At 33.3% G+C, this 27,522-nt stretch overlaps 1 protein-coding gene across 3 annotated transcripts in view; it reads right to left on the bottom strand.

Moving 5' to 3' along the window:
• AGL (amylo-alpha-1,6-glucosidase and 4-alpha-glucanotransferase) overlaps positions 1-27,522 on the bottom strand; it is a 79,917-nt gene that overhangs the window by 28,549 nt on the left and 23,846 nt on the right. For all 3 annotated transcript variants that reach the window (XR_009521313.1, XM_060026159.1, XM_060026160.1), the window contains exons 8-27: positions 26,424-26,547; positions 25,978-26,080; positions 25,785-25,882; positions 25,001-25,140; positions 23,765-23,952; positions 21,901-22,024; positions 21,148-21,311; positions 20,771-20,872; positions 20,504-20,659; positions 20,260-20,410; positions 17,921-18,045; positions 17,719-17,831; positions 17,466-17,600; positions 14,908-15,038; positions 11,679-11,815; positions 11,273-11,406; positions 10,195-10,370; positions 5,893-5,995; positions 2,468-2,693; positions 1,129-1,240 (exon numbers count right to left, since the gene is read on the bottom strand). Coding sequence is in view for 2 of the 3 variants with exons in the window: in XM_060026159.1 (XP_059882142.1) it covers positions 1,129-1,240; positions 2,468-2,693; positions 5,893-5,995; positions 10,195-10,370; positions 11,273-11,406; positions 11,679-11,815; positions 14,908-15,038; positions 17,466-17,600; positions 17,719-17,831; positions 17,921-18,045; positions 20,260-20,410; positions 20,504-20,659; positions 20,771-20,872; positions 21,148-21,311; positions 21,901-22,024; positions 23,765-23,952; positions 25,001-25,140; positions 25,785-25,882; positions 25,978-26,080; positions 26,424-26,547 (2,742 nt within the window). In the remaining variant the exon portion in view is untranslated. The remainder of the gene's footprint in view (positions 1-1,128; positions 1,241-2,467; positions 2,694-5,892; positions 5,996-10,194; positions 10,371-11,272; positions 11,407-11,678; positions 11,816-14,907; positions 15,039-17,465; positions 17,601-17,718; positions 17,832-17,920; positions 18,046-20,259; positions 20,411-20,503; positions 20,660-20,770; positions 20,873-21,147; positions 21,312-21,900; positions 22,025-23,764; positions 23,953-25,000; positions 25,141-25,784; positions 25,883-25,977; positions 26,081-26,423; positions 26,548-27,522) is intronic.

Raw genomic sequence — 27,522 nt, 5'->3', positions numbered from 1 at the left:
TTCTCAAAATGATAAAGTATAGAGATGCAGAACAGATTGGCAGTTGTTAGAGACCAGGGGTGGTTGGTGTGACTATAATGGGATAGCACAAGGAAAACCTCTTTGGTGATGGAACAGCTCTGTACCTTGACTGTGGTAGTGGTTACATGAAACTATACATGAGGTAAAACTGCACAGAAGTACACACACACACATACACACACACACACATACACACACACACAGATGAGTTAACGTAAAACTGGTGAAAAAGGAATATGGTCTGTAGCTTAGCTAACAGTATGACACTAATATCTATTTCCTGATCTTGATATTGTACTACAGTTATATAAGATGTCCTCATTGGGGGAAGCTGGATGAAGGGTTCAGGGTACACTTATGTGTCATTTTTGTAACTTTCTATCCATCCCCAATTCTTTCAAAATTAAAAAGTTGAAAAAAAGGTCTACATGCACTTAAAGCAATATATATTTTATAAGACAATACATGAATATACAACAAACCCATTGGAATGTCTCTTAGGGGAATGAGTAATAAAATAAATTATTGTTAGCCTTGCACTGGTTAATGATGATGACAGTGTGCCATAAAAATAGGAATATGATGAATTTCAAAGAGGTTATAAAAGTATATTTTAACTCTGAATACAAATAAACCTGTTTATAAAAAGTATTTTATAAGAGCCTAGATTATGGGGCAGACAAACTGGATGAAATCCTAGCTCTGCCACTTAGCACCTGTGTGACTCTGGGCAAACTACTCTGCTTCAGTCACCTTATCAATAAAAAAGGGAACAATGTTCTCAGAAGTGTTAAATGGGAGTAACGTAGGTAAAGTAGTTAGCACAATGCTTAGCACATAGCAAGCACTTAGTTATTAGCAATTATTGTTATGATTATAAATTCAAGCACCAAAATTACCTTTCAAAATGGCTGACAAAAGATATAACATTTTATCTTTCCTCTAGAAACTAAAACTAAACTGGTGAGATCAGAAACTCTTAATCTTTTTCATTATTATATTCTGAAGTTTTATACACAAATAAAATACTTGTGAAATAAATGAACAATTACAAGGTTTAATTTCATCTCATCACTAAATCTTTACTATGTACCTAAAGTTATGTACCTTCATCCTTCATGTTCCGATCTATCTGTGGACCAGCATTCCTTTCTCGGAACTGTATGCCCTGCATGTGTCTTTGCATAGTTTCCTGTATTACTTCAAACAGTGGTTGATCCTGTTTGAGATATAATGGATGTTACCTCTGTTAGAAATCACATTTTTCTTATCGTCTCCCAAATTCCACAACTGAAGTTTTGTGGAAACATATATTTTTCCCTTAAAAGGAGAAACGGGGATAAAGGGTGGGACTGGGGAAAGAAGCAGCTCCTATACATCATATAATAGATCAGACCTTTGGCATATGAACATTTAACATGCTGTAGTTTTAACTATAAATTCTGTGACATGAAATAATTTGTAATTTGCTGATACATGAAAAATAATCTTGTGAGCTTGTGTAATCTGCGTTAGAGTGAACAGTTCAGCTAATAAATGAATCTAGCTTATTATACAGAAATCTGAGTTTTAAATTGGCATTGCTGTTCTAATTCATCCACATACATAGCAATGGAGATAAACTATATACTATAATGGTAATTTACTTTAGGTTAAAAAAATTTTTGGACAAATATTCTTTGAACACTTCATGATAGAAACATTGTAGTGACATAAATCTATGCTAGCCCTGAGGTAGCTTAGAAGTGCTCCATACCAAATAAACTATAACATAAATGCAGATCAGAAGTGGCAAAAGTACAATATCCCTGGGGGAAAAAAGAACACAAAAAAATGTTTATTCATTCTGCACTGCTCATAAGATAAACTCTGAACTCCCTGGATTGGTAGCCAAGGCTCTCCAACCTGGTCCACCCTTTCCACAATCCCCTACTACCCTATAGGTACCCTACACAAAAAGCCAAACTAGACTGAGCAGTATGTCCTAAACTGTGCGTCAATCCACCCTGTGCTTTATTATTCATTTCATCTTTAATATCTTCTCACAACTTCCCTCATCTCTGATGAAATCCTACTCACCTTTCAAGGTTTAATTTAGGTGAAATTTACTTTCACCTAAAAGTTTCACCTGAAAGTTACTTTCTGTAGTCCTTCCTGAGACCCACCTACTAGATCATCTCTCTTTCTTTTATGAGACTACACAGCACTTCCCTCTTTTTTGCAATGATTGTATTATATACACATCACCTCTTCTACCATGTTGCAAGCTCTTTAGGCAAACAGCAAGTCTTATCTCTGTAATCTCTCATAGTAGCAGCAGGTGCTAAATAAATACCAATATTTGAAGAATTTGTAAGATTCAGATTCTTAATTTTACATGTATTTTATATTAGAAGCTAAAAGTCATTTTTCAGGAAAAAAAATTATTTTAAGAAATGATCTTTACCAGTGTACCAGCAGACAAAGGAGCAGAATCATCTGTAGGATACATTCTGGAAACTGGGCACCTGAGAATGTCTAGACCATTTGGGACCATTTTACAATAATCCTGAATACACTGCAGCCACCACCACACAGCATCTCGGCAGTTGTATCTGGCATAAGTTCCTTCACCCAGGAGATTAGGAATGAGACCATGTCTCAGGGTACCAGCAAATGCTAAAATAATATTCCTAAAACAACAGAATTAGGTGAATCATTTGACATGAAAACAATCACTTAAAAAATTGAAGACAAAAAAGTCACTCTTGGTAATCATTATTTTTTATGTATTTTCTCTCCTGCCCTTATTTCTTTGTATTTTCATGTAGAAAGAGGTCATAATATAAAATAAGCACTGAATTAAAAGTCAGGAACCTTGAGCCTAGCCCTGTCTTTTTCTCTAACAATCTGTGTGACTAACCACCTCTGGGAGAATTTTTTTTCATCTGTGGAGTTTGGGATTGGACTGGGTGATTTTTAAGGTCCCTCATAGCTCTAGGTTTTACTTTTGAAATCCCTCGTATTTCAAAATCTGAGGAACTAAGAACATGAATCTTATTACTTTAAATAGCAGATACCAAGAATAAAACAACCATATAAGAAAATAAATGGGTAAAAACTGACCTTGAAAAACATAATTTATTTTCAAAAACTTGTAGAGAATATTTTATCTTTCAAAGTGTTATTCTACTATCATACACCAAATGACAACTTTGTAAGATGGCATGGCATTCTAGAAAGAGCATGAAACTGAGAAATAAGAAGACTGAGATTTAAATCCTAGTGTTGCCATTTGTATGACCTTGGAAAAGGCATTTAAAATCTCTAGGCCTCAACGCTTTTTGGCTAAACCATTTAGAAATTTAATTAATTCTATATATCAGTTCAATGCCCATTTCTTTTTAAAAAAATTTTTAAAAATTTTTGGCTGTGTTGTGTCTTCATTGCTGTGCATGGGCTTTCTCTAGTTGTGGTGAGTGGGGACTACTCTTCATTGCGGTGTGCAGGCTTCTCATTGCAGTGGCTTCTCTTGTTGCAAGACACGGGCTCTAGGCATGCAGGCTTCAGTAGTTGTGGCACATGGGCTCAGTAGTTGTGGTGCACAGGCTTAGTTGCTTCGTGGCATGTGAGATCTTCCCAGACCAGGGAGTGAACCTGTGTCCCCTGCATTGGCAGGTGGGCTCTTAACCACTGTGCTACCAGGGAAGTCCCACGCCCATCTCTTAAATTATAGTGTAAGAGGAACTTTTTATCTTTGCAGTACCAAAGTGTTAGTATGGACTGTGACACTTCCAATTAATAAAAAGAGTATTAGCAATCTTAATCATCTAGAACATGTCATACATGAGAAAGTTGAATAAAAAGTCCTCTGTCCATGAACATCTCTGCAGAGGGTGGAAGTAGAACTATCTGTGGTAGAGACAGCCATGTGTCCACCAAAATGGCTTTCCTATACATCCCAGCCTACCTTACACTTGGCTGTGGCCAGATGACTGCATTCTAAGGCAAAAGAATGTTAAGTACATGGAACAGGTGTGTGTTCCTCAGGCTCTCTTTCCCTCTCTGCCAGCTGACTGGAGAGAACCTAGAGTCCCTGGAAGATGGTATATCCTGAAGATAAAGAAGCCTATATCCCTTCACCACTAAGTAGAAAGTTCCCTCCTCAACACCCGTACAGGATCAGAAGCAAATGAATTTCGTTTGTGAAAAGCCATTGAAATTTAAGAGTTTATAATTCATAGCAGCTAGCACTACCGTAACAAATGCATTATCTTCTGGGAAGTCATCTAGATCAGGGGTAGGCAAACTTTTTTTCTGTAAAGGGTCAGACAGTAAATATTTTAGGCTTTGTTGGCCATATATGGTCTCATCATATATTCTTTTTTTTTTTTAATGATCCTTTAAAAACGTAAAAACCATTCTTAGCTCATAGGTCATACAAAACAAGTGACAGGCCATAGTTACCTGATGCCTGATCTAGACAGTCATATGTAAAACTAAGTAGCAGAAATTTTTGACAGTACATAGAAGTGATCATTGGGAGCCCAGATAACAATGAAAGTAAAAATAATTATTTTAAAAATGAACATTTATGGAGTGCTTAGCATGTGGCAGACATTGCTCTAGATACTTTAACCGTATTAGCTTATTTAATCTTCACAAAAACCCTATAAAGTAAGTGCTATAACCATTCTACGAAGAGCACAAAGAGAACAAATAATTTGTCAGGTGGGCATTTGGAACCAGGATTAGAACCTGGTAGTCTGGCCCAAACCCAAGTTCTTAACCACTATACTATGCTCCTGACGTTCCACTTCCTACTTCTTAATCACGATCATTTAGGGGCATTTGGGGAAGAAGCACACAGCCTCCCAAATTTCTACAGCCCCATAATAGTATCTTAAGTCCATAATAAAAGGTCTTATTATATATTAGGTTAGTATAGGGAAGCATATAATACATTTTTGATGCTTACTTAGAAATTTCCAATTTTAAAAGGATCAGAAATAAAACTTGTCATTTGGAGAGGCAAACCTCCAGTTATTTCTCGGGTGACATCAAAATAAGGTAACATATAAATGCTTTTTTTGCTACAAATTTTAACTTGCAGAGCAGTGATTTCAAACTTTAGTCTTAGGCCGCTGAAAATCACCTGGAGCCCCTGCGAAAACACAGATTGCCATCTGCCAAATCTGCCCTTTCCACCCCCAGGTTTGGATTCAGCAGATCCAGCATAGAGAACAACAACTTGCATTTCTAACAAGCTGTCAGATGATGGTGACACTGCTGATTTGTGGAACACTATACAGCACTGATGTAGAGCCTTTCTTTTCTACCTCCGATAAATTCATACATAATATTGTGACATAAGAAAACACCATTTTAAGTCTAGAAAACATAAAACTGGAGGTTACAAGGTCTGACATTAAAAAGAAGAAAACCTGGTATTATAATTCTTTCTACCGGACTCCGTCAAAAAGACAGCAATGCCTTCATTATGGAAGAACAGAAAATGGCAGACTTTCCAATTTTACCTAAAAGTTCATCTGAGTTCTTACACTTAACTTGGGCATAGAAATTTTACTCTTTAGTGAGTGATGTTAGTAATATGGTTATACATTTTTTAGTTTTACTTGAAATAAAGTAGCAAATGCTAAAGATAACCTGATCTGTAACATGAAGGGTTAGAATTTGGTAACTTTAAAGATTTTCACTTCTTTGAAATTCTACGATTCTATTAATTGAATATATAAAAAATAAAATTAAAAAACACACCTAAGGAAAACATGCCTCCCAAATGTTGAGAATAGATGAATAAGAAAAGTTTGAAGAGCATGTGAAAAACATGCGAACATAAACCTGCATTGCAACTTTTTAGAGATTTCCTACCTGGCCTCCAAGTAGCGTCCAGTAATCAGCAGCAGACCTCTAAGGGCAATAAAAGTATCCCTTCCCCAGCAGCGGAAAATACCAGAAGAAAAGTGAGGTAAGCCTAACAGAAAACACAACAAAGTAATACATTAACCTTAATATACACAAACCTATGAACTCCATTACTATAGATGAGTTGCTCTAAACTTGGGGGTCAAGGATGAGCTAAAAAGAGTCTTTAAACCCTCTTAAGGTATCTGCAGAATGTATGGCTATACTTAATGTCAACTTTTGTGTGATGAGGTTCCATAATCATATCTGATTCTTAAAGGAATCTGTCACCCAAAATAGATTAAGAATCAGTGCTAGAGAGCGATGCTTATCTGAATTGGTTCAAATGTGTGAGTCTTTAAACACAGATAAACTTTCTTTTAGTAAATTAAAGTTAAAGATTAAAATCAGAGGTCAAATAATTAACACATCAAGAAACTCTTAATATAATAGTAATGATATATTTTAAAAGGTTCTATGTGTAATTCGAAGGCAACAAATTAATCTAAATATGAGATGATTACCTTAATGATACATAATTAAATGTTTATTAATCTATCACTATAGAGTTACTTTATTACCAAATTTCCCATTGACTTAAAATGACTTAGAAGTGTATAGTTTGTTAGCCAGAGACAATTTTTACAGATGAAAACAAGGATTTCAGATGCCAAATAACCTGAACATTCTAGGTAGCTGCAGCTTTTATGCATGAAGTAAAACAGAGTGACTGATGGATAAAATCTAAAATTTTACTTTTAGATTGAGTTTGGTTTCTTACAAAACATGAAAAGAATATAATTGTTATCTGTACTAAAAACAATAATCAGTAGGAAAGTAAAGGAAATTAGCATTTCACTCAAGAAAACCAACTATGCTGAAGTAAATGTAACAAATATTTTAGGAAGGGAAAACTGAGGTCATAAAATGTTCACAGCATTCATTCGTAACTATTTTCTAAACACTTAACACTATTTGACAATATCTTGTTTGTTTTCTGGTTTGTTGAATGAATGTCTCTCCCCAATAGAAAATAAGATCCATGATAACAGAAATCTCATTTGCATTGTTTACCAAAGTATATCACTGAAAATTGTAACTGGTACATATCACTATAAAAATTTACTGAATGAATGAAATAAAAGATTAATTATAAAAGGTAAATTGAGAGGTGAAAGAATTTGACTAAGATAAACAAAAATTGGCAATACTTCACAAAACTTTAAGTTTCTGTTTACTGGGTCTTCACCTTGTATGTTCTTCTGTTAAGAAAACATCAGAACTAAAGGTACCATCAGACGTTTTTTTCTATATTGTCTTTCAAACAGTGGTACAAAATTTCCCTAAACACTTTGGGTATTGTTTATACATGGTTCACATATACAGTTTATATACTGGGTTGGCCAGAAAGTTTGTTTGGTTTTTTCCGTAAGATGGCTCTAGTAGCGCTTAGTTGTCTTTAACTTCATTCAACATAATTTTGTTATACTGTATTGTGACAGCTGTCATATCTGTCGTGCATTAAAAAAAAAAACTTATCAAAATTGGTGAATTTTTGTGTAGCCATTTTAATACTGAAGATGGAAGAAAAAAAGCAACATTTTTGGCATATTATGTTTTATTATTTCAAGAAAGGTAAAAATGCAACTGAAACGCACAAAAAGATTTGTGCAGTGTATGGAAAGGTGCTGTGACTGATTGAACTTGTCAAAAGTGGTTTGCAAAGTTTTCTTTTGGAGATTTCTCGCTGGACGACGCTCCATGATCAGGTAGACCAGTTGAAGTTGACAGTGATCAAATTGAGACATTAATTGAGAACAATCAACATTATACCACATGGGAGATAGCCGACATACTCAAAATATCCAAATCAAGCATTGAAAATTATTTGCACTAGCTTGGTTATGTTAATCACTTTGATCTTGGGTTCCACATAAGTTAAGTGAGGAAAACCTTCTTGACCGTATTTCCACATGAGATTCTCTACTGCAACGTAACGAAAACATTCCATTTTTAAAACAAATTGTGATGGGTGATGAAAAGTGGATACTGTACAACAATGTGGAATGGAAGAGATTGTGGGGCAAGCAAAATGAACCACCACCAACCACACCAAAGGCCGGTCTTCATCCAAAGAAGGTGATGTGTGTATATGGTGGGATTGGAAGGGAGTCCTCTATTATGAGCTCCTTCCGGAGAACTAAATGATTAATTCCAACAAGTACTGCTCCCAATTAGACCAACTGAAAGCAGCACTCGACGAAAAGCATCTGGGATTAGTCGACAGAAAACTCATCATCTTCCATCAGGATAACTCAAGACCACATGTTTCTTTGATGAGCAGTCAAAAACTGGTACAGCTTGGCTGGGAAGTTCTGATTCATCCGCTGTATTCACCAGACATTGAACCTTTGGATTTCCATTCATTTCGGTCTTTACAAAATTCTCTTAATGGAAAAAAAAAATTTCAATTCCCTGGAAGACTGTAAAAGGCACCTGGAACAGTTCTTTGCTCAAAAAGATAAAAAGTTTTGGGAAGGTAATGGAACAAAACGGTGCATATGATGTTCAATAGACTTCTTGGTGAAAATTAAAAACGTGTCTTTTATTTTTACTTTAAAAATCGAAGGAACCTGTTGGCCAACCCAATATATGGTTGATGATGTAATTCTGATGATGATGATGACAGCAGCTATCACATATATATATAGTACTCTGTGCGGCACAGACTTCCTGGTACTTTAATCCACTTAATACCTTGCATAAAATGTAAGTATAGATAGATCCAAGGGTGAGTTTGAGTTGGTATGCCCCAAAATACAGGCAGTTAGTCTTTGTTAAAAAGTCAAAACTAAAATCTCTAGCACTGATGTGTGGAAATGTTTGTATTAACTTTTTGACCTCTCAGAGTATATGACTTAAGATCACACATCTTCTGAATGATTTCTACCTTGTCAATTACTATAAAAGCTTATAATTATATACATATATTGCACCACTGTCACCAAAGGAAGGTATTCCTGGCCTTTGTATTCATTTAAAAATGAAATGAAGAAATCTATCTGAAAATCTGAGAACAGTCCTATATATTGTTAGTATGGAGTATATAAAACTCTCCTTTAGCATGTTAGAAAGAAATCCCAGAACTTCTATTTATATTTATGAACTTATCTTTTTAGTTTCTCTTTTTGTTTTACATTGTACCTGATATGTAAACATACCAAGTATCATAGCTTATATCAGTATATCATTTATGATATCAATATATCAGTATATTTATTTTGGGAGTGCTTAACAACAGCAGTGAATAATCAAAAATGTTGAGATCACTATTCTATGTAATAGGCTTCTAAACAATAAGCTTTAAAATCAAATTCTGCCTATCAACTTTTTTTCACAATGGCCCTGTTCAGTTTTATGACCATCTGCATGGATTCACAGGGGAAAGTACCAGAAGGAGATCAAATAGTTGAGTGAAAATCTAAAACACAATTACATAATTAAAACATTCAGAAGGTTCATATGATCATTCCAAATGAAAAGTTAACTTCTTTTTTATTTGTTGGGTCCACTAGGTCTTTTTTCTTGGTCTGAGCAAATGCAAATTTAAGGGTAAACAGAGGAATTCACACGGACAACACTGTTACTTTCATCCTGCAGTTAGTATTTTTCAGTTTAGTTTGGAAAGTTCTAAACTTCAGTGGACTCAAATATTAAATACTTCTTAGAAATAGCTTGAAATTTATTAAGAAGAAACCAAAAGCCTATTTTGCTTAGATTTCAACTTGTTACTTGATTCGGGTTTTAAATCTACTTTCAGGAAAAATACCAATAGAGCTGAAAGCATTTGATTGCAATTAGACACATAATAAAAATTATTTAACATTTGTTCCGTGTTTTGTAACTTGGTTGGGTTAATTTTACAAGGTTGGGTTAATTTTTAATGTTGGGAAACAAGTATAGTGTAATGGAAAAAGGGTAGTAAAACAAATTTGATTAAAAAATGCAAAATGTCATAAGTTGGAAAAATAAACATGAAAAAAAGGATTAACTGGCCACAATAAAAAATGCACATAAATAAATGTCTGGTGCACAGTGGTAATTAAATAGTTAGAACGGTCATTATTTTTACAAGTGAATACCTATGAAATTTTACTAAGCAGTAACATGAAATCTTGAATAACATCATGAGTTTTTTTAATAATAATTTCTTCATAGTGTCCTCTCAAATCCTGACTTACACATTTAACCTTGTACATAATTTCTTACCTGCAGCTAGAGACACACAACACTGCTCCTTCTCTCTTGTGATTTCATTCAGCCTGCATGGTACATCCATAAGGGAAGGTGAAAGAAGTGGCAGAGAAGGGGATTTTCCTACTCCACACATTTGGACTGAACCCAGGGAAAGGTGTTTCACAAAGGTAGAACCGTTCTGAACAAAGCTGCAACAATGTTATAGAGTTCAAAATATTATGTGTGGAAATACAAAATTTTTTATTATTCATTTATTTATTCAAAAAATTTTATTAGGGTAAGAACAACTAAGTTGAGACCTACCTGTGTAAAACAGATTTTTAAGAGTACAACACAATATTGTTATTTATAGCCACAATGTTGTACATCAGATCTCAAAACTTACTCATCTTGCATACCTGAAATTTTATACCCATTGATTCAAAAATTTTTGGCAATATTATTTTACTTGGTTTCTTCCCTTCAAAAAGTCTCTCTACACAAATGTGTAACAATGCTAATATCAGTAGAACAAAATTTTCAATTTGGATAAGGTTTCAGAACTGCTTTCATTTCACCCAGTATTCTGTCTAGCTGGCTTTAAAAGGCCTGTTGTAAAACAAATGGTAGGGCTGAAGTTTTGTTCCTTCTGAGATCATGCCCAAATCGATTTGGCAGCTCTTCACTGGTACATTCCGACCTGTGGTTTCATTTTAGGGAAATTCACCAATAAAGGCAAATTTCCTTTATCATAATAGAAGAATATTTTTTCTGTTAATTAATGAAAAATTAGAAAAAAGAATGCTGTGTGTAGATTTACGAAATTGTATCCATTAACTTAACAAGTCAAGGAATAAACGGAAACAGATAACATAAAACAATTAAAATTTCCCATCAACACGTTTTTTAGTTTTATAGAACAGATTTTAATAACTGTTTTTGTGTGTTCCAGATTAAAGGATGTTAATAAATTTACTACCCACTTATCAACTTTTTCAGCTCTATGTGTGTATGACAATTCCTCATGTTTTGGTCTTTTAAGAGTGTTTAAACTGACTGTATGTGGCTTCTATACAAACATGCTTATCTACTCAAGCTTTGCTGGATATACCTTGACATCTGCTTCCATGCTATATCCAGAAGAGTGGTATATGCACCAATTAATATAGCATCAAAGTAACAAGGGATAAGGTAACGTGGGATCTGCTTCAGGTAGAAGAACATAGCCTGCAACCATTTACCAACCTGTTATAAAATAATTTTAAGAGTTAATTTGATGTGCTTATAGGCTAGGTGTATTTTAAAAGCTAAATCCAAACATTCAATTCTACTATCTAGCAATCTATTAACCAGATTTTCACTTATTAGAACTGAAAGACGATGAAGAAGGGAGGAAAATGTTTCAGTTTAGAAAATAATGTTTCAGGTTAGAAAACAATATAAATATTATATGTAGTATGTTAATATACTTGTTATTGTGCCCTTGTTTTTCTGGACTAGAATATAGCTTTACTTACTTCAGCAATGGTTCCTGACCGTGAAATAAGCCGGTTACTGACATAGTCAATCATCCAGTCTCCAGATCTCAAATTATCACAAAAGGGATGCCCCAAGTCATTCTTTGGTCTTATTTCTGCCAATATGGACATTAATCCTGAAAATTTAGAGAAATATCATGACAATTTAATCACTGGCAAAGGTAGTTTGTTCTCATAGCCTGGGCTGCTGCTAGTCTCTAGAGATTTGGGGTGAACACATATACAGGTAAACAGAAGGACTGCACAGTCCTTAGTGGCACTTCCCAGGGCTGGAGATAAGTGTGGCAATACTGACTTGAACCAAGATACAAAGGCATACTGAAGGGGACTGCTGTCACAGGAGCTATGCGGAGTTCTCCTAGACTCCTATTTTCTGGGGCTGGTCCTGCTCTTTTGAATTTTAATATTACAATATTCAAAGGCAATTGGCATAGCTTCCCTGCCCTAAGGATCTGGGGGAAGAAAACTGATAAGTCTATATCTTTTCACAGTTGAAAAGTGGTGGATTCCTTAATATTCAGGCAAGATTTAAGAAAATCATAGAACTGGTTTCAGAGACAGCAAGAGCACCTATGGTGGTAATAAATAAAGTCTGTTTTGGAGAGGCTCTTTGAAATATAACAGGAGGTACTTGGAACTAAATGAAGTATCAAAATGAGGTATACAGGCATATCCTCAAGTACTACTCAGATAGAAGTAATAGAATTCCTATGCATATATAGCACATTCTATTATTTCAATGACAGAGCAAGAGTACAACTTTCATTATTTAATAAGGTAGTAATTTCCACCTTAAAAAATTATATTGGCTTCATTGACTTCATTTCAAATAAATTTATTTAGTTAGAATTTAATTAATTTTACTGAGTATATAGCATGTTTTGAGAAATTAAAAAATAAATATATAAATTTAAGATATTCTTTCCTTCAGGAAGCTTATAATCTTCTTTAGGAAACAAAGCTTAAAACATAAAAAAATCTAGAAAACAAGACAGTATAAAATAATGGTCTATATACACCCTAGCATTTTCAGGGAAGGTAAATATTGCTCAGTAAGTGTTAGCTCCACTTACTGACTAATGGAATGACGTGACGGAGCAGTGTTTTAGAAGAGAGGTCTGATGATACCCAATGGGATGGTATGATTTGTGGAAAAGGTATCAAGAGGTTGGAAAACTGGTTAGTTGGTTTTGTAGACAGGACTTAGTCCTAGACAGGATGATAACCGTGGAAATAAAAAGGAAATAGTATACCAAAAGAGAATACAGAAAAAAATTCAGAAGTCATGATTATTGATGTGGGGTGAACACATATACAATAATTTTGATTAATTATTGATCAAATGTTGAGGATAAAAGGGGCAGGTCCAAAAGTGGATTCCTGGATTCCAACATGACTGAATATGTATTGTTACAAGAAGTAGGGAAGGGGGATTTTGGTTAGAGGAGAGAAAGGTCAGTGAAATGGTTAAGTGTGATTTAATCTGAGGTTGCTATTAACAGCCTGCTGGAAATATCAGGTGGCTGCTGGAAATACTAAATTGCCAGAGGGTAAAGGGATTGGTATAGAGTAAAAAATAAATCAGGGAAGGGCAATTATACTTAGAAAGAATGAGAAAAATCATTTCATGAGAAGGTAAAGAGAAATTAGTAAAAAACCGGACGTAACTTTAAGAAACATAAAGGCCAGAAGAGAAGTTCACACAAGTATGGTCTTTTCAGGCAAACAGAAGGAGTTTAACAGCTCAGAGTGAAAATGGTAGGTATCTGCTTAAGAGTGGTAAGATATATATTGCTTTTTTACTCACAGCACAAAACATTTTTTGTTGAAAATGAGAATATTTTAGAAAAAAACAAAATGTCATAAGCACAAAAAGTCTTACAAATTTTTATTGAGAGCTTCTTATGTGCTTGATTTTGTAGAAGGTATGAAAGCTAAAAACCAAGAATCCCCCAAAAGGCAAACATTGTTCTTTCTCAAGGTACAGTCTACGTAGTGGAGTTTTAAAGCTAATTATCACTGAATACTTACTATGAACTATAAGCATTGTCTAAGTACTTTACATGTATTAATTCATTTAATTCTAACAGTAACCCCTTGTGGTAGATTCTGTTTTTTTTTTTTTTTTTTTTGCTGTACGTGGGCCTCTCACTGATGTGGCCTCTCCCGCTGCGGAGCACAAGCTCCGGACGCGGAGGCTCAGTGGCCATGACCCACGGGCCCAGCCGCTCCGCGGCATGTGGGATCCTCCCAGACCAGGGCACGAACCCGTGTCCCCTGCATCGGCAGGCAGACTCCCAACCACTGCGCCACCAGGGAAGCCCAGATTCTGTTTTTATCTTCATTTTACAGATGAGAAAACTGAGCCACAGAGAGTTTACCATATAGTTATACAGCTAGTCAGTGCAACCCACAAAGTGTGGTTCTAAAGCCTATTTCTTGACCACCATAATAAAGATTCATACAAAAATTATATTTATTATTAAAATAAGGCAGTAAATTCCAAGGGCTAATAAGAGACATAATAGATAAATGCAATGGGTGTCTGGAGGACAAAGAAATTACTGTGAAAGCAATAGTTAAGGAAAGATTTGTGGAAGATGTTAAGAATTGAATTGGCCCTTAAAGATGGGTTAGATGGACAGAGAAATAAGGAGTTGAAAAGGAGGTTTGATAAGTGGGAAACTATATGAACCAGGAACACATGTGTGAGAAACCAAATTTCCTAGATAAAAATCTAAGAAAATATTACCAGCCAAATGAATTAAACTGATAGTTAAATATTTAGTTCCTGTATCCCACTTTACAACTACTCTAACTGCATAATATTTAACTGAAAGTTCTCTTTGTAGGTTAAAACAAATATGCAACAAAAAAATATTTCCAATTAGACAAAAAAGGAAGATGAATATATTTACAACCTAGTCCCATTTGGAGCCCAAACGAATGAACTCATTTAACCCTCATAAAAGTCTATGAATCAGACAATATTATTCACATTTTATGGAGGCAGAAGTTGGGGCACAGAGAATTTAAGTTACTTGCCAGAGGTCAATGAGTAGGTGGCAGAGCCATAATTTCAACTGCCAAAGCAGTTGAACTCTGAGCCCATACTCTTATTCCTATAAGGAAGACACCATATGACCCTTAAATACAAAAACAAAAACAAAAAACCCCGAAAAGTTTCACTATCCTTATACTTGCTTACCTTGAAGACCTGCATATTTAAGAGATGACCAGTTTGGTATGTTATAACACCCTCCACCATCTTCTTGTTCTTCTGATTCACATCGGTAAAGTACCTGATTTAGCTCAGCCAAAGTTAATTTAGAGGCAATACTAAAAGTTGGAAAATAAAGAAAACTGGTTAAACATACTGAAATTTCACTTGCTCTCAATAAAAATAAAGAAAATATGAATCATAACAAAAAATGTTTTAGCAATGTATGTTTTAGGAACTCAGCATTATACTATACATTGTAAACAATATACATTTATAAATAATAATTAGAGGATAAACATGCTAAAAACTCAATTAGAAGTAACATTTCCCCCAAGCCAAAGAAATAATCAAGTGCTAAATTTTATTAATTAGAAGTATACTGGAAAAATCTTTTGGTTGCTATATCCTTTATCTTATAAATTTGTTTTTAATCTTTATAGTTCAGACTTAGTTTTTCCTCTTCTTTATATTCTCCTATGTGGGGCAATAAGAACTTTTTATGCTAATTATCTTAAACTCAAAATAATTATCAAAGGACCAATAAAAGGATAATCAAAAGTCACAGTTAACGACCTTAGAAATCATGTGTTACTCTACTGCTACATTCCTCTCCTCTTCTCCTTTCAGCTCCTAAGGTTGCATTACCCTTCAGCTTGGTTGTTTAAGAAACCAGATGTTCTTAGATAAAGATGTTTCTTGATAATGAGCAGAAGGAAGTGTTTAACTATCATTGCCTTGGTTTCCCTTTGTCCAGTTAGCAGTGAGATTGTGTAAATGACTACACCTGAATGCAGCTGAAACCCTACTTTCTTTTCTTGCACTTCTAACTACTCAGTTATATAATTTCATTTTATATAACTGAATACATATCCTCTGAGCTTAGAAAACTGTCAGCTGTGCTTTGTTCCCTCGGTCTTTGTTAGCCTCCCTCCTCCCAGCTGGGACTAACCGTTCCTTGGCAATTTGTGAATCAAGAGTGAGTCAAATCTATCAGTAGCCTCAGTACCAAGTCCATTCTAGTGCAGTATTTTTCAAGATGTAGTCAGTGAACTCCTTGCATAAGAATCACCTGCAAAGCATATTAAAGTGTAGATTTCTTGATCTTGTCCCAAAATAATCTAAGTAGCTCTGATGAGGAATGTGCATTTTATAAACCTTCCATAGAAACACAAAACTGCTTCATCACAGATTTTTCTTTAGAATGTAACTACTAAGTATGGTTTGAATTAAGAGTTAATACCCTTATTAATAAAAGCTCTTAAAAAACAACAAAAACAATTGAACGGAACAGAAAAATGAGCTAATATGTAAAATGACATATCACCAAATAAATACAAATGGCTGATGAACAAAAAAATTAGCTTAAAATTTAAAATAAATTGAGATATCATTTTAAAGTATTTTATGTTTACCAATTTGACTAATAGCTAACACTTACTGATCACTCACTCTGTGTCAAACACTATTCTGTGAGTCACTATAATTATATCTTAGGTAACTTGCCCAAGGTCTTACGTCTTACAGCTAAGAGTCTGAAATTAGACTCAAACCCTAGCAGTCTAGTCGCATCCTCTATGCTGTTAAACATTACAATAATATATACTCAGTATTAGTAAGGATGTGCGATACTAGACTCTTTTACATAGAGCTGAAAATATTAATTAATATAATCTTTCTGGAGCAGATTTGGCAGTATTAAAAGCCTCATATATACAGACAGTCTAACTCAGAAATTCCAACCCTGGAAATTATCCTAGTACTCATGATATCAAACATATATTGAGTATTCGTTATGTGCCATGAATTGTGTTAAGTGCTTTATATGCATTATCCTATTTAATCCTTACAAAATCTAAGAGGTAGGAACTATTATAAGCCCCATTTTCCAGATGAGGAAACTGAGATGAAGAAAGTCTAAATAATTTGTTCAAGATCATACTGACAGCGGTGAAGCTGGAGTTAAACACAGCCTTAAATTTCAAAACCCATACTCTTTAGTACTATATGGTACCACCTAGCAAGGGCTAATCTGATTAGTAAAGGAATAACAAAGGATTTATGCAAAGATGAATGTACAAAGACATACATAATAGGGAATAATTGGGAGCAATTCAGCTGTCCAAAAAATGTAGACTGATGAAATAAATTATGGTATAGCCATATATTAGAATAATGCATTGACATTAAATAAATGAAGTGGTAAGAAGTATGAAGTATGCAACTTAGTCTCAAATAGTTCAGAAAACCTGTGTGTATATGTATACAGAGACGTGTATATAGATAGATAGATATGTATAGCATATATATGTATACATGTTTATCTATCTATCTATCTGGGAGTGTATGAGTGAGAGCACATGCTTGCATACACAGGCACAAGCCACAGGACAAAATGTTAACACTAAGTGATGAAAATACTCCTGGTCCTTAGACCATCCTTTAAGCAACAAGGATATACAGGACTCTTAAAACTGCTTAAATCAGGCTTGCGGTAACTTATCAGTTATTAAAGTGCAAATCTCCATAAAATAAGGCATACTTACGAAGCAAAAGGAATTTTTAATATAGGATCTGTGTTGTCAACAGCAAGACTCCCAGATTTAAAATGAGGACTGAATTGTGTCAGATGATTTCGAAGAATTCCAACAGCAGCTTGTGCATGTGGATCAAGACTAACTCTGAAAACATTAATTAAAATATAGTTAATTTTTAGGAGTAATTTATTCAAAATTAACAGGATATGTAAAACACTTTAAATATAAGTAAAGTTAACAGTTTGAACTCTAATTAACATACCTGAATATAATAACACTTCCAGGAGACAAATTTTCAAACTCTATTTCTTGAATATATTCATTGGGTCCTTTTGTGGTAATTCCAGCTTGTTTAACAATTTTACTTTCATTAAGCTTGAAAAAAATTATATAAAACTGTTCAATAAATAATTCTAATGTCCTTAAAATGTTAAACACAGTAGTGGGATAAGAGTCCCAAATACCTGAATATGTTCTCTAATTTCTACTGTGATATTTGGCATTCCATTGATTGAATTAGCATCCTTCCTATAAGGTTCCGTATTTCTCTCAACAGTTCTAGCTTCAAGAACTACTTCTTCAATTTTGCCTAGGAATATATAAAAACTTTAGCAAAACTTCATATTAAACCATCTGAAATTAAGAATTGGTAAAGAGGTTTTAAATCACTTAACTTAAAGTTGAATATGAAATATCAGTTAATTAAAAAAAAAAAACCAGTCTGAAAGTAGATAATTCTACCCAAGATGCAGCTTTTACACAATGCTTTAAAAAAAAATCACAACTTAATTAACAAAGCTTTATTTGAAAAGAGATCTCATCAAGTAATAATGGCTTAGCTCTGGGGAACAATATACAACCTTCCTAATATTGAGTGGAGAGAAAGTAGATCACTTGAAAGGCTTACATTTAAAAAATGGAATATTTCAAAGACAGAAAAAATAGGGAAAAATTTAAAACACCCAGATCTCTTTACCTCACTTAAGAAAACATTCCAAATCCAACTGATGTCCCTGTGTACCCTTTCTCCCCCTTCAGAGGCAACCACTACCTGAAGGTTGGAGTTCATTGATCCTGTGCATTTTTGCTACATATGTATGTTTCCCTAAGCAAATATATACTATTCTCCATATGTCCAAGTTTATTTAAGTGATTCAAGTTATATATACATTTCTGCAACTTCCTTTCTATTGGACAACACTGTATTTTTTAGGTTTGTTCAGCTAATATAAATTAGCTCTACCTCATTTATTTCAAATGCCAAATAGTATTCCACTGTATGAATATACCAAAATGCATTCATTTTATTAACATTGTTATTGTTTTTCGCTACTATAAATAATGTTACAATAAATATTTCTGTGCATATTTCCTAATGGAAATGCAGAAGAGTTTCTCAGATATATACCTGGGAATAGAATTGCTGGACCAAAGGATATATAAAACTGCAACATTATTATTTAAATTATTTAAATAATTTGAACCATTAATCTGACAATGAAAGACTTTTTGATCCAGAAATCTACTTCTGGAAATATATACTAAGAAAATTGTTCAAAAGAAAAAGAATTATTCCTAGTGTATATTCAAATCTTAAAGAACACTGCTAAACATACCCCAAAATATTAAAAATGGAATACTAACATAATAAAATATGAAATATTTAACATAATGAAAATCACAATTTTGTGGACTGATAAAGTGGAAAATGTTTTAAGGATGATCACTGACAAAAAAAAAAAAAAAACCCCTGAGAAACTACTGTATACACTGAGTGCAGCCATGTAAAACTATGTATGTATATTAGCAACAACCAAATAAGATTACTGAATATAAACATGTGACTAGTCAAAAAAAGTAATAAACATTTGACTCTGAAACTATTCAAGTTGATAATTTCTAAAAATGGGAGTTATGAATATTTAGCAACTAGCAACCAATATAGAATATGATGATTTTTATGAGAATCTTCATTCACTCAATTAATCAACAGACTTGGACAGCTGCTGTATGCACAGGAGCATGTTATGCCATAATATATTATATATAATAATAAGGAAGGAAATGAAATACACGTCTAGAAAAAAATCAAGCAATACTAAGGATATATCTCAAGGATGTATTTTATAACTAAGTGTCAGAGTGATATAGAGAGAATATAATTACTTTATGTTCAGAGGAGAGAGAGTTCACTGAATACTTAGAGAAAGATTCTCAAAGGAGGTGAAACTTTAGTCCTTGAAAGATGTAAAGAATTCATAAATAAGTGTAAGTAAGACTACTTGGGGAACAGTGAAAATATCTATTTGGTTGAAATAGTGGAGTGACACAGGGCCAGGAAGGTAGGTGAGGATGGATTATAAAGAGCCTTAAATATTAAACTATTTTCCATTTTGGTTTATATATGTAAATATGTGTATACACATACATAAAAACACTTGGACACACATATGAATATATGTATATACATATATACAAACACATGAACATACATATATATTTTCCTGGGTATAGAAGAAATACATGTTCATTTTATACAAATTAGGAGATAAGGGAATGTATTAGGATGAAAACAAAATCACTTCACAACTCAAAAAATGTTAACATTTGAGAGTATTTTCAGGTTTTGTTCCATGTAGTAAAAATATAAGCTATCAAAAATTTCTAATGCTTTTTCTCAACTACGTCTACACTTGCACTGTGTTACAATATATACGATATGTAACAATTTAATAATATTTATTATTATTATTATCAACAATTTAACAATATAATCACAATAACACTTTTTAGATCCCATTACCAGGGATGCACATTTGAGGCACTTCCTTCCTGTAAAATGAAGTCTTGGGATTCCTGAAAGCAGTTCTAGACACAGATACAACTGATTGATGGATACTAGGTGAGTGTCTTGTTACTGCCACTATGTCTTCATCAACTTGATCCACATACACCTGAGAAACAAAGAGAAAACACATTAGTGCTCAAATTGGGAAGACTCTAAAATTGAACCTTAAGAAAGAAACCTAGAAAATTTAGTTTCTTGCCTGAATAAAACCCTTGGCTCCAAGCTCTTGGTGAAGTTTATTGATGGCACACCTGGCTGCAATGATGCCACTTTGGAAATTAACTTCACCGAAATTGGACGGTGATGCTGCAGGATTCCACTTAGTGTAAAACCGTTCTTCAGAAACTACTGAAATCTGAACAAAATTACAACTTAGCCATGTGTACGTTTTAATTACAATGAGAACTTTTGGTAAAAATGATCAAAGTTTTTTGCCTTGTAGTTTTAAAAAACAACACAAACAAACCTGATGAGGCACTAATTCGTCATAGCCCTTAGTACTTCCACTAGCACAACATGCCATAGAAACAATCGTGGAACTTGGGAGAGCATCATATGCTGACCTATGCTAGAAAATAATAAAAAAACAAACAAACAAAAACCCAAAAGTTTATTTTCTTTCAAATGCAAAGTGCCATCCTATAGCATAATGAAGTAAAAGGATAAGTGCATAAATACATTTGATAAGATAACAAATAACAAAACGCTCAAAAACCTTTGTATCACAATCACTAAGGCACTATTTTGAAGTTTTGTGGATATTACTACCACTAAATAGCAGGGAACTAAATATCAAAACATTCAGCAAAATCAGTAAATACAAGAAACACGTTAGATACTTACCACAATAGGACACTCATTATCATGGGTAACATCCATAAACAGGGCATGTGCGATAGCTGGCATTAAAGGCCTCAAACAGGGCTGAACGAAGGATCCAACAGGTTCTCCTCCATATCGGTAAACTAATCTGCCCTCTTCATGACTGTCATACGCACTCATTGCCTCTGCAAGGCATTACAGAATATTTTAACAATCTTCATTATCAATGTCCAAGAAGAGATTAGATTTCGTATCATGACTGATTTTCAAAAAAAGACCACATAAATATTATAAAAAATAAAACAGCTTTAAACATTTAAACAAATGTCCATTAGTTTAAATGACGAGGAAGTCTTCTCTGTAACTTAACCAGAGAAATGGTTCATGCAGGTAAAAGGGAACATATGTTGTTTATTAGGATGTTGGTTATATAAAATCTATGAAGAAAAATCTAAAGATTATATCACACAGGCAGGTAGGAGATGAAAAACAGATTTGTATATTTTCAACAACCAAAAAAATGGTTTTGTTCATGAATCATCAGTTCATTCCACTGCTCTTTCAAGTTAAAGTGAGATATTTTACCCCAAAGTGGAAATTTTTACTGATGAAAACAGACTAAGTTATACTAGGAAATTCTGAGTAGAATATTTAAAAGAACAGTAACTATGTTGAACATTATTAAATGCTGTATATAAAGCTATTAAATGCCTTTTAATCTACTTAAACAAAAACTAAAGCTTTAGATGGGAGAAACACTTTCAATAAGCCTACCTCTTATTAAGGAACTAATGCCCAGTCTAGTAACAAAGATATTGTCCAGGTCTTCACTTCCTGTGAACAGTTCAGCTACTACATATAAATTGGGTTGCAATTTCCTAGCAGCATCCAACATGTACTGCAAAAAGCACAGTTACAAATGTAACAGAAAGAGAAAAGCAAGATGGTGCAGGGGAAGGAGAGGAGGCAAGATTAGGCATGGATTTGACAAAGGAAAATATCATGTAGCAAGACAAAAGATGAATTTCCAAATAAAGTAATTGTGCATATGTAAGAAAACATAAAACAGACCAATACACACAGGAAACAAGAGAATTTATAAAGACAATATAACAGTTAAAAGGGAAGATTAGATTTTGCAGATATAGGGACACAAGGGGGAGGAAAAAAGAAAGAAGAAAAATGTTAGTGTCACATTAAAAAATGTAAACCATAACACTGCAGTTCTGCTAGGATTTCCCCCCGTTTTATGTTTGTTTTTAATACCTCTAATCAGACCATTAATTTCCAGGCACTTGACTAAGCTATTCATGATAAATTCCCTACTGGTGAATCATTTAGCTATTGCAAAGATTAGGTCTGACCAGACTGAAGCCAGTTTTTCCTACAGATGATAGTAAACTTTTTTTTTTGGCCATGCTTTGCAGCTTGCAGTATCTTAGTTCCCTGACCAGGGACTGAACTGGGGCCATTGCAGTGAAACCACTGAGTCCTAACTACTGGACCACCAGGGAATTCCCCAAAACTCTTTTTTTTTTTCCCCCCCAAAACTCTTAATCAGAAATCAGATCAGTTCCAAAAAGTTTTTTTTTAACATAACATTTACACAAAGACTAATAAAATACTTGAAATTCTATCAAGTAAGATCCTAGAGGATTATGTAACTTAAAATTAAGCAAATTAAATTTTAATATTCTAACTTTTGCCATAATGTTATAACAATCTTAAAAGTGTATTTTTTTTTGATGTTGCTATAAAGGCACACACAAAAAATCCTCTGCCATTTTTTGAAGCTAAAAAACGTCTACCACCTTAACTAATGTTCATTAAATTCTTCCAAATCAAATCAGTTTTTCATCACAGGACTTGAAACATATACATCATAATACTGCTTTAAAAGTATAGAAATAGATGTTTTTCAGATAAGCACACATTTCCAAAGAACACTAACTTGTGACTAGAAAACTATCAAAGATCTTATAAACAGAATGAAAATTTGAAGTGTTTACAAAGCTGCAAAAGGTAAAAGATAATGCTGTAAGTGTTGGCATTGCTTAAGTTACTGTAAAAAAACCCAAAGAGGAATAGAAAACTTTTATGTTTACATTTACATTTTTATAAACAATTAATAAAAATTGAATCAATGAGGCTAAAATAGTTTCAATATGCTGTAATGTTAGGGTTTAAATAATCATTATAATATGAAATAAGCTATTCAACTTCACAGTGGCTACTAATGTATTGAAAGCAACCTAAAAATAACAAGAATAAGACAAATTAATACTTATATATTAAAATATTAATAAGATTAATTCTGTTTTAATATTAAAATATGAATATTTTAATAATATATATACAGCAATATGGTTGTGTGTGTATTATCAGAGACAATATAATGTACTTCCCTAACTTAAAATAAAAATATTAACTCAAACATTTTATAGCCCAGTACTCCATAACAGCTGCATCAAAAAATTGTCAGAACTATGCAAATTATGCAAGTGTTAAATACTACCACCAAATCAATGTTGGTATCCAACTAGCAAAAGGAAACATATATTTGTATACTCTATTTAAGGAAAGCTAGGAGAGAATACTGAATTTCTTTTCTTAACGTAGATGAATTGTTTTTCTGTACCTCGGCTACATGAAGAGGTGTTGAGTGACAGTTATCAAGACGGACTCCCTGGAAATAAGTCGCAGTTATTTCAGTGTATTTTTTCATGTGTGCCCAGAGATAAGGACAGTCCTCTGGTTTTTTCCCATAGCGTAATTTAACACTGTCTCCCCAGCAAATAAGTTCTCTCCTTAGATAAACATCTGAACCTGTTAAGAAAGGAGCTTGCTTTCAATGGTTTGAGAAACAAAATGAAAACATTTACTTCAAGGAAAAACTTGTTTTTAAAACACATTTACTATTTCTAACACAAACCATATATAGGTTAAAATTACATCTAAAATAGCATGGGATAAAATTTTTTAAAGTTAATAGTAATTTGGATCTCATATCTATTTTGCTAAAATTGTACCTTATTGTCTCTTCTAAAAATGTGTGCTTAATGGCAAAAATTTAAGTTACTTCTTGAAGGAAAACAATAATAGTAGGCCTTTAAAGCTACAGTTCTACCAAAAACATTTAAAGCTCCATCTCCACCTTGCTACCAATTTTTGGCAATAGGTTACATTAAATCCACGGTGTAGAGCAGAATGTCTTTTTTCATTTAGAATGGTTAGAAAGGAGAGGGCAGAGGTACTTAAATCCAAAGCTACACTCTTTTTTTTTTTTTTAAAAATGAGATTTCTGAATTAAATTTAATGTCATTAAAACAGGCTTCTAATTCTAAAATGTTAAAAAATAAATATATTGATAGGTCCCCTGCAAAATTCTTCCTGGCAATGAAATAGCTGTAGAAAAATAAGATGCTAGTATTAAGTGAGAGGGAATCTAAAAACAACTGGTTTCTAGTTTAACTGCCATTCAAATACCTTAAATACTCCTCTGGCTAATGAGTGAAAATATCTCTTATAGTAAATAGTTGTAATAATAGAGGTTTCAAATGTCTTTTAAAAACGCAATAAATTGTTGCCCAAATAAACTCTTAGGCAGAACCACAATATAAAATAGATATATAAAAGCTATTCTGTTTGAGGAGATAAGGGGTAGAAAGGGAATGGAGGGAAAAGAAGAAGGTGAATCCCATCCTGTCAATCCCTTCTCTTCTCTCTCAAACTGTATGCACCTCTGGCATCTGTAATGAAATAGTTTTAAAAACACTAGCATAGTGGGGGGAAAAATCAATAAACAATTTATATTTTGAGCTTGCCGTGAACTTTTATTTCCCTATCCATAGAGAAGTTAACAAAAATGATATACCTGGTTCAGCAAAGTTTCGAAGGGGATCATCTCCCATTACCCATCCATTATGTGCCATCAGAAAACAAGCTTTATTTGGGACATGAATCATAGATTCTTCTGTGGAGAGGGGCATTTCTTCAAAAGGGAAAGTAAAATATCTAGGGAGATACAATCAAGTATGAAATCCATACAGAGAAACTCCTTGGAGAGAATGTGAATTAGCACTATTAAAATTAAACTTCTTCCCTAGTGAATAGAATAGAAAAGATTAGTTTGACACCATTTATGGGAAATAAACTGCAATATAGGTAAAAAAATCGTCAGTAGACATTTTGAGTAAACCTAATAGGATTTGAGAAATAGCATATCTGATTAACATTCTAAATAATAACTTTAAAAATCTCATAAAATTACTAAGAAAATCACTGAGGAATTGACATTATTTTGCAAAGGTTTTTACTACACTTCAGTTGCCTAATCTATGTTGTATATTACTTAAAGTATAAGGAACTAAATGCTTGCTTAATTTGATTAACGTTGAATTTATTAGTAAGTATGCAGTCCTCCAGAAACATGAATGTAAATGATTATAAATTGGTTCATAATAATGATAGTTTCTCTAACTAAAGATGTGCCTAACAAAATTAATTAATATTAAGCTTAGTTACCAGATCAAAACTTCTATTTCAATTTAAGAAATGTACTGAGTCACACATTAAAGGAAACATTTAGGTTAATTTGAAGAGTTTAATACAATTTTCAATTTTTAACCTTTAATGAGAAGAAAACAAAAATGGAATACCTGGTAACCAAAGGATGTTTTCTAGTGACAGGTCCTAGTTTAGGACCATGGCCAGCCAGTCGTTCATAAAACACATTTCCCAAAAGGCAATTAACTGCCTAGAAAACATGAAATTATATTACATCAACGACAACAACAAGAAACAGTATTAACACTCAAAGAAAAACAGCAGTTCAAAAGAAGTAGGTAAAACCTGTTCCTGATGATAGTTCACGAGTTGATGCTTCTCTGAATTTAATTCCTCAATTCTCTTCCGGAACCAACTGCAGCATTCGTTAATTGCGGCTGGCCCATTACTTGAAACAGATAAAGCAATACAAACATTATTTAATGGTTTTACAAATTCTACATTTAAAAATTTTCTAATAATGGTCATAGAAACTTTAAATATATTCATCAGGATCTTAATTATGGCTAAAGAAGTTTTCCAACTGTATACATTTTTACATTTATGTATAGGAACATGGACCAGCACACAGACAAGAGGGGAAATGTCATGCGTTTGAAGTAGTAGAATTATGGTGAATTACTTTTTTTCATTTTATATTCAGGCTTTTAACAGTAGCATGAAAATAATACTATCCATAAAGGTTTACAAGTAATAGTACTCTTTAATATGTAGTAAAATATAAAACATACTCATGTGGTATGAAAGTTGCTAGTGCAACGTTCATATCTACAGTACAGCCAAGTCGTCTGTATTCAGGATCCTGAATAATCTTAAGGTGTTGTTTTGTATCAGGCTTTGTTGTTTTCCTATTTCCTGAAAGAAAGAAAATATTATATCTTAAATGCAGCTATGCATAAGGAGATTATAACTGTTACTGATTTCAAATTTTTAGTTTATAGTTTTTTCTTGGAAAATAAAATATATGTTTATTTCATAAGCATCCTTCCCACCTCCCTGTCCATCCTCCTGCACACCATCTAACACACACACACACACACACACACACACACACACACACACACGGAAGGAAAGACACAGAGAGAGAGAGAGAGAGAGAGAGAAAGAGAGAGAGAGAGAGAGAGAGACTGACTGAGGAAAAAAACCCCAAAAACACTATAAAAGAAAAACACAGCAGTTCCTACCAGTTCAACCTCAGTCCCATCTTTCTACCTCAGTTGGCATTCAGTTATTCTATATATTCTTTAGGGCATTAAGGATGTTGATGGTACAAATTTTCTTCACAGGTGCTACCAAATACATTAACATTAGGACTTTTTTTTCCTCAAAGATTGCTTTCTATTCTAAAAAGTAAGTCATATTAACAACCTAACTTTCTCTGAAAGAAGCACACAGGTTTGTTTTCATACTGTTTTCCTTTTCATCAACAAGCATATTCTTACATAATAATAAAAAATGAAAAAAGTAAATAAACCTTTTATGGGGGGAATTTTCACTCTTCTTCTGGAACTTGTTCCTAATAAATCAGGTATTGGTACAGGATTGCCTCCACTGGGTTTGATTTTATATTAATTAATACCTAGCTTATTCTAAAAAGATTTTGCAATGGCTTATAAAGGCCCAAACAAACTAAGATAAAAATTAAATAGATTTTAATATGTATTTTCTGAGGTTAATCCAGATGAGTAACATACATGAAAAATTCCAGAAGTGTTTAAAAAAGAGAAAAAGCTACACAATCAGTGTACATTATAAAAGTCTTTAGTACTGGTAGACTAAAAGACAGATCACTGGAATAGCACAGCTAACAGGTCCATGTGTATTTAGTGT

The sequence above is a fragment of the Delphinus delphis genome, chromosome 1 (genome assembly GCF_949987515.2).
Source record: "Delphinus delphis chromosome 1, mDelDel1.2, whole genome shotgun sequence".
NCBI lineage: Eukaryota > Metazoa > Chordata > Mammalia > Artiodactyla > Delphinidae > Delphinus > Delphinus delphis.
The sequence above is the reverse complement of the archived record's forward strand: the minus strand, read 5'-3'. Positions and strand labels throughout refer to the sequence as shown.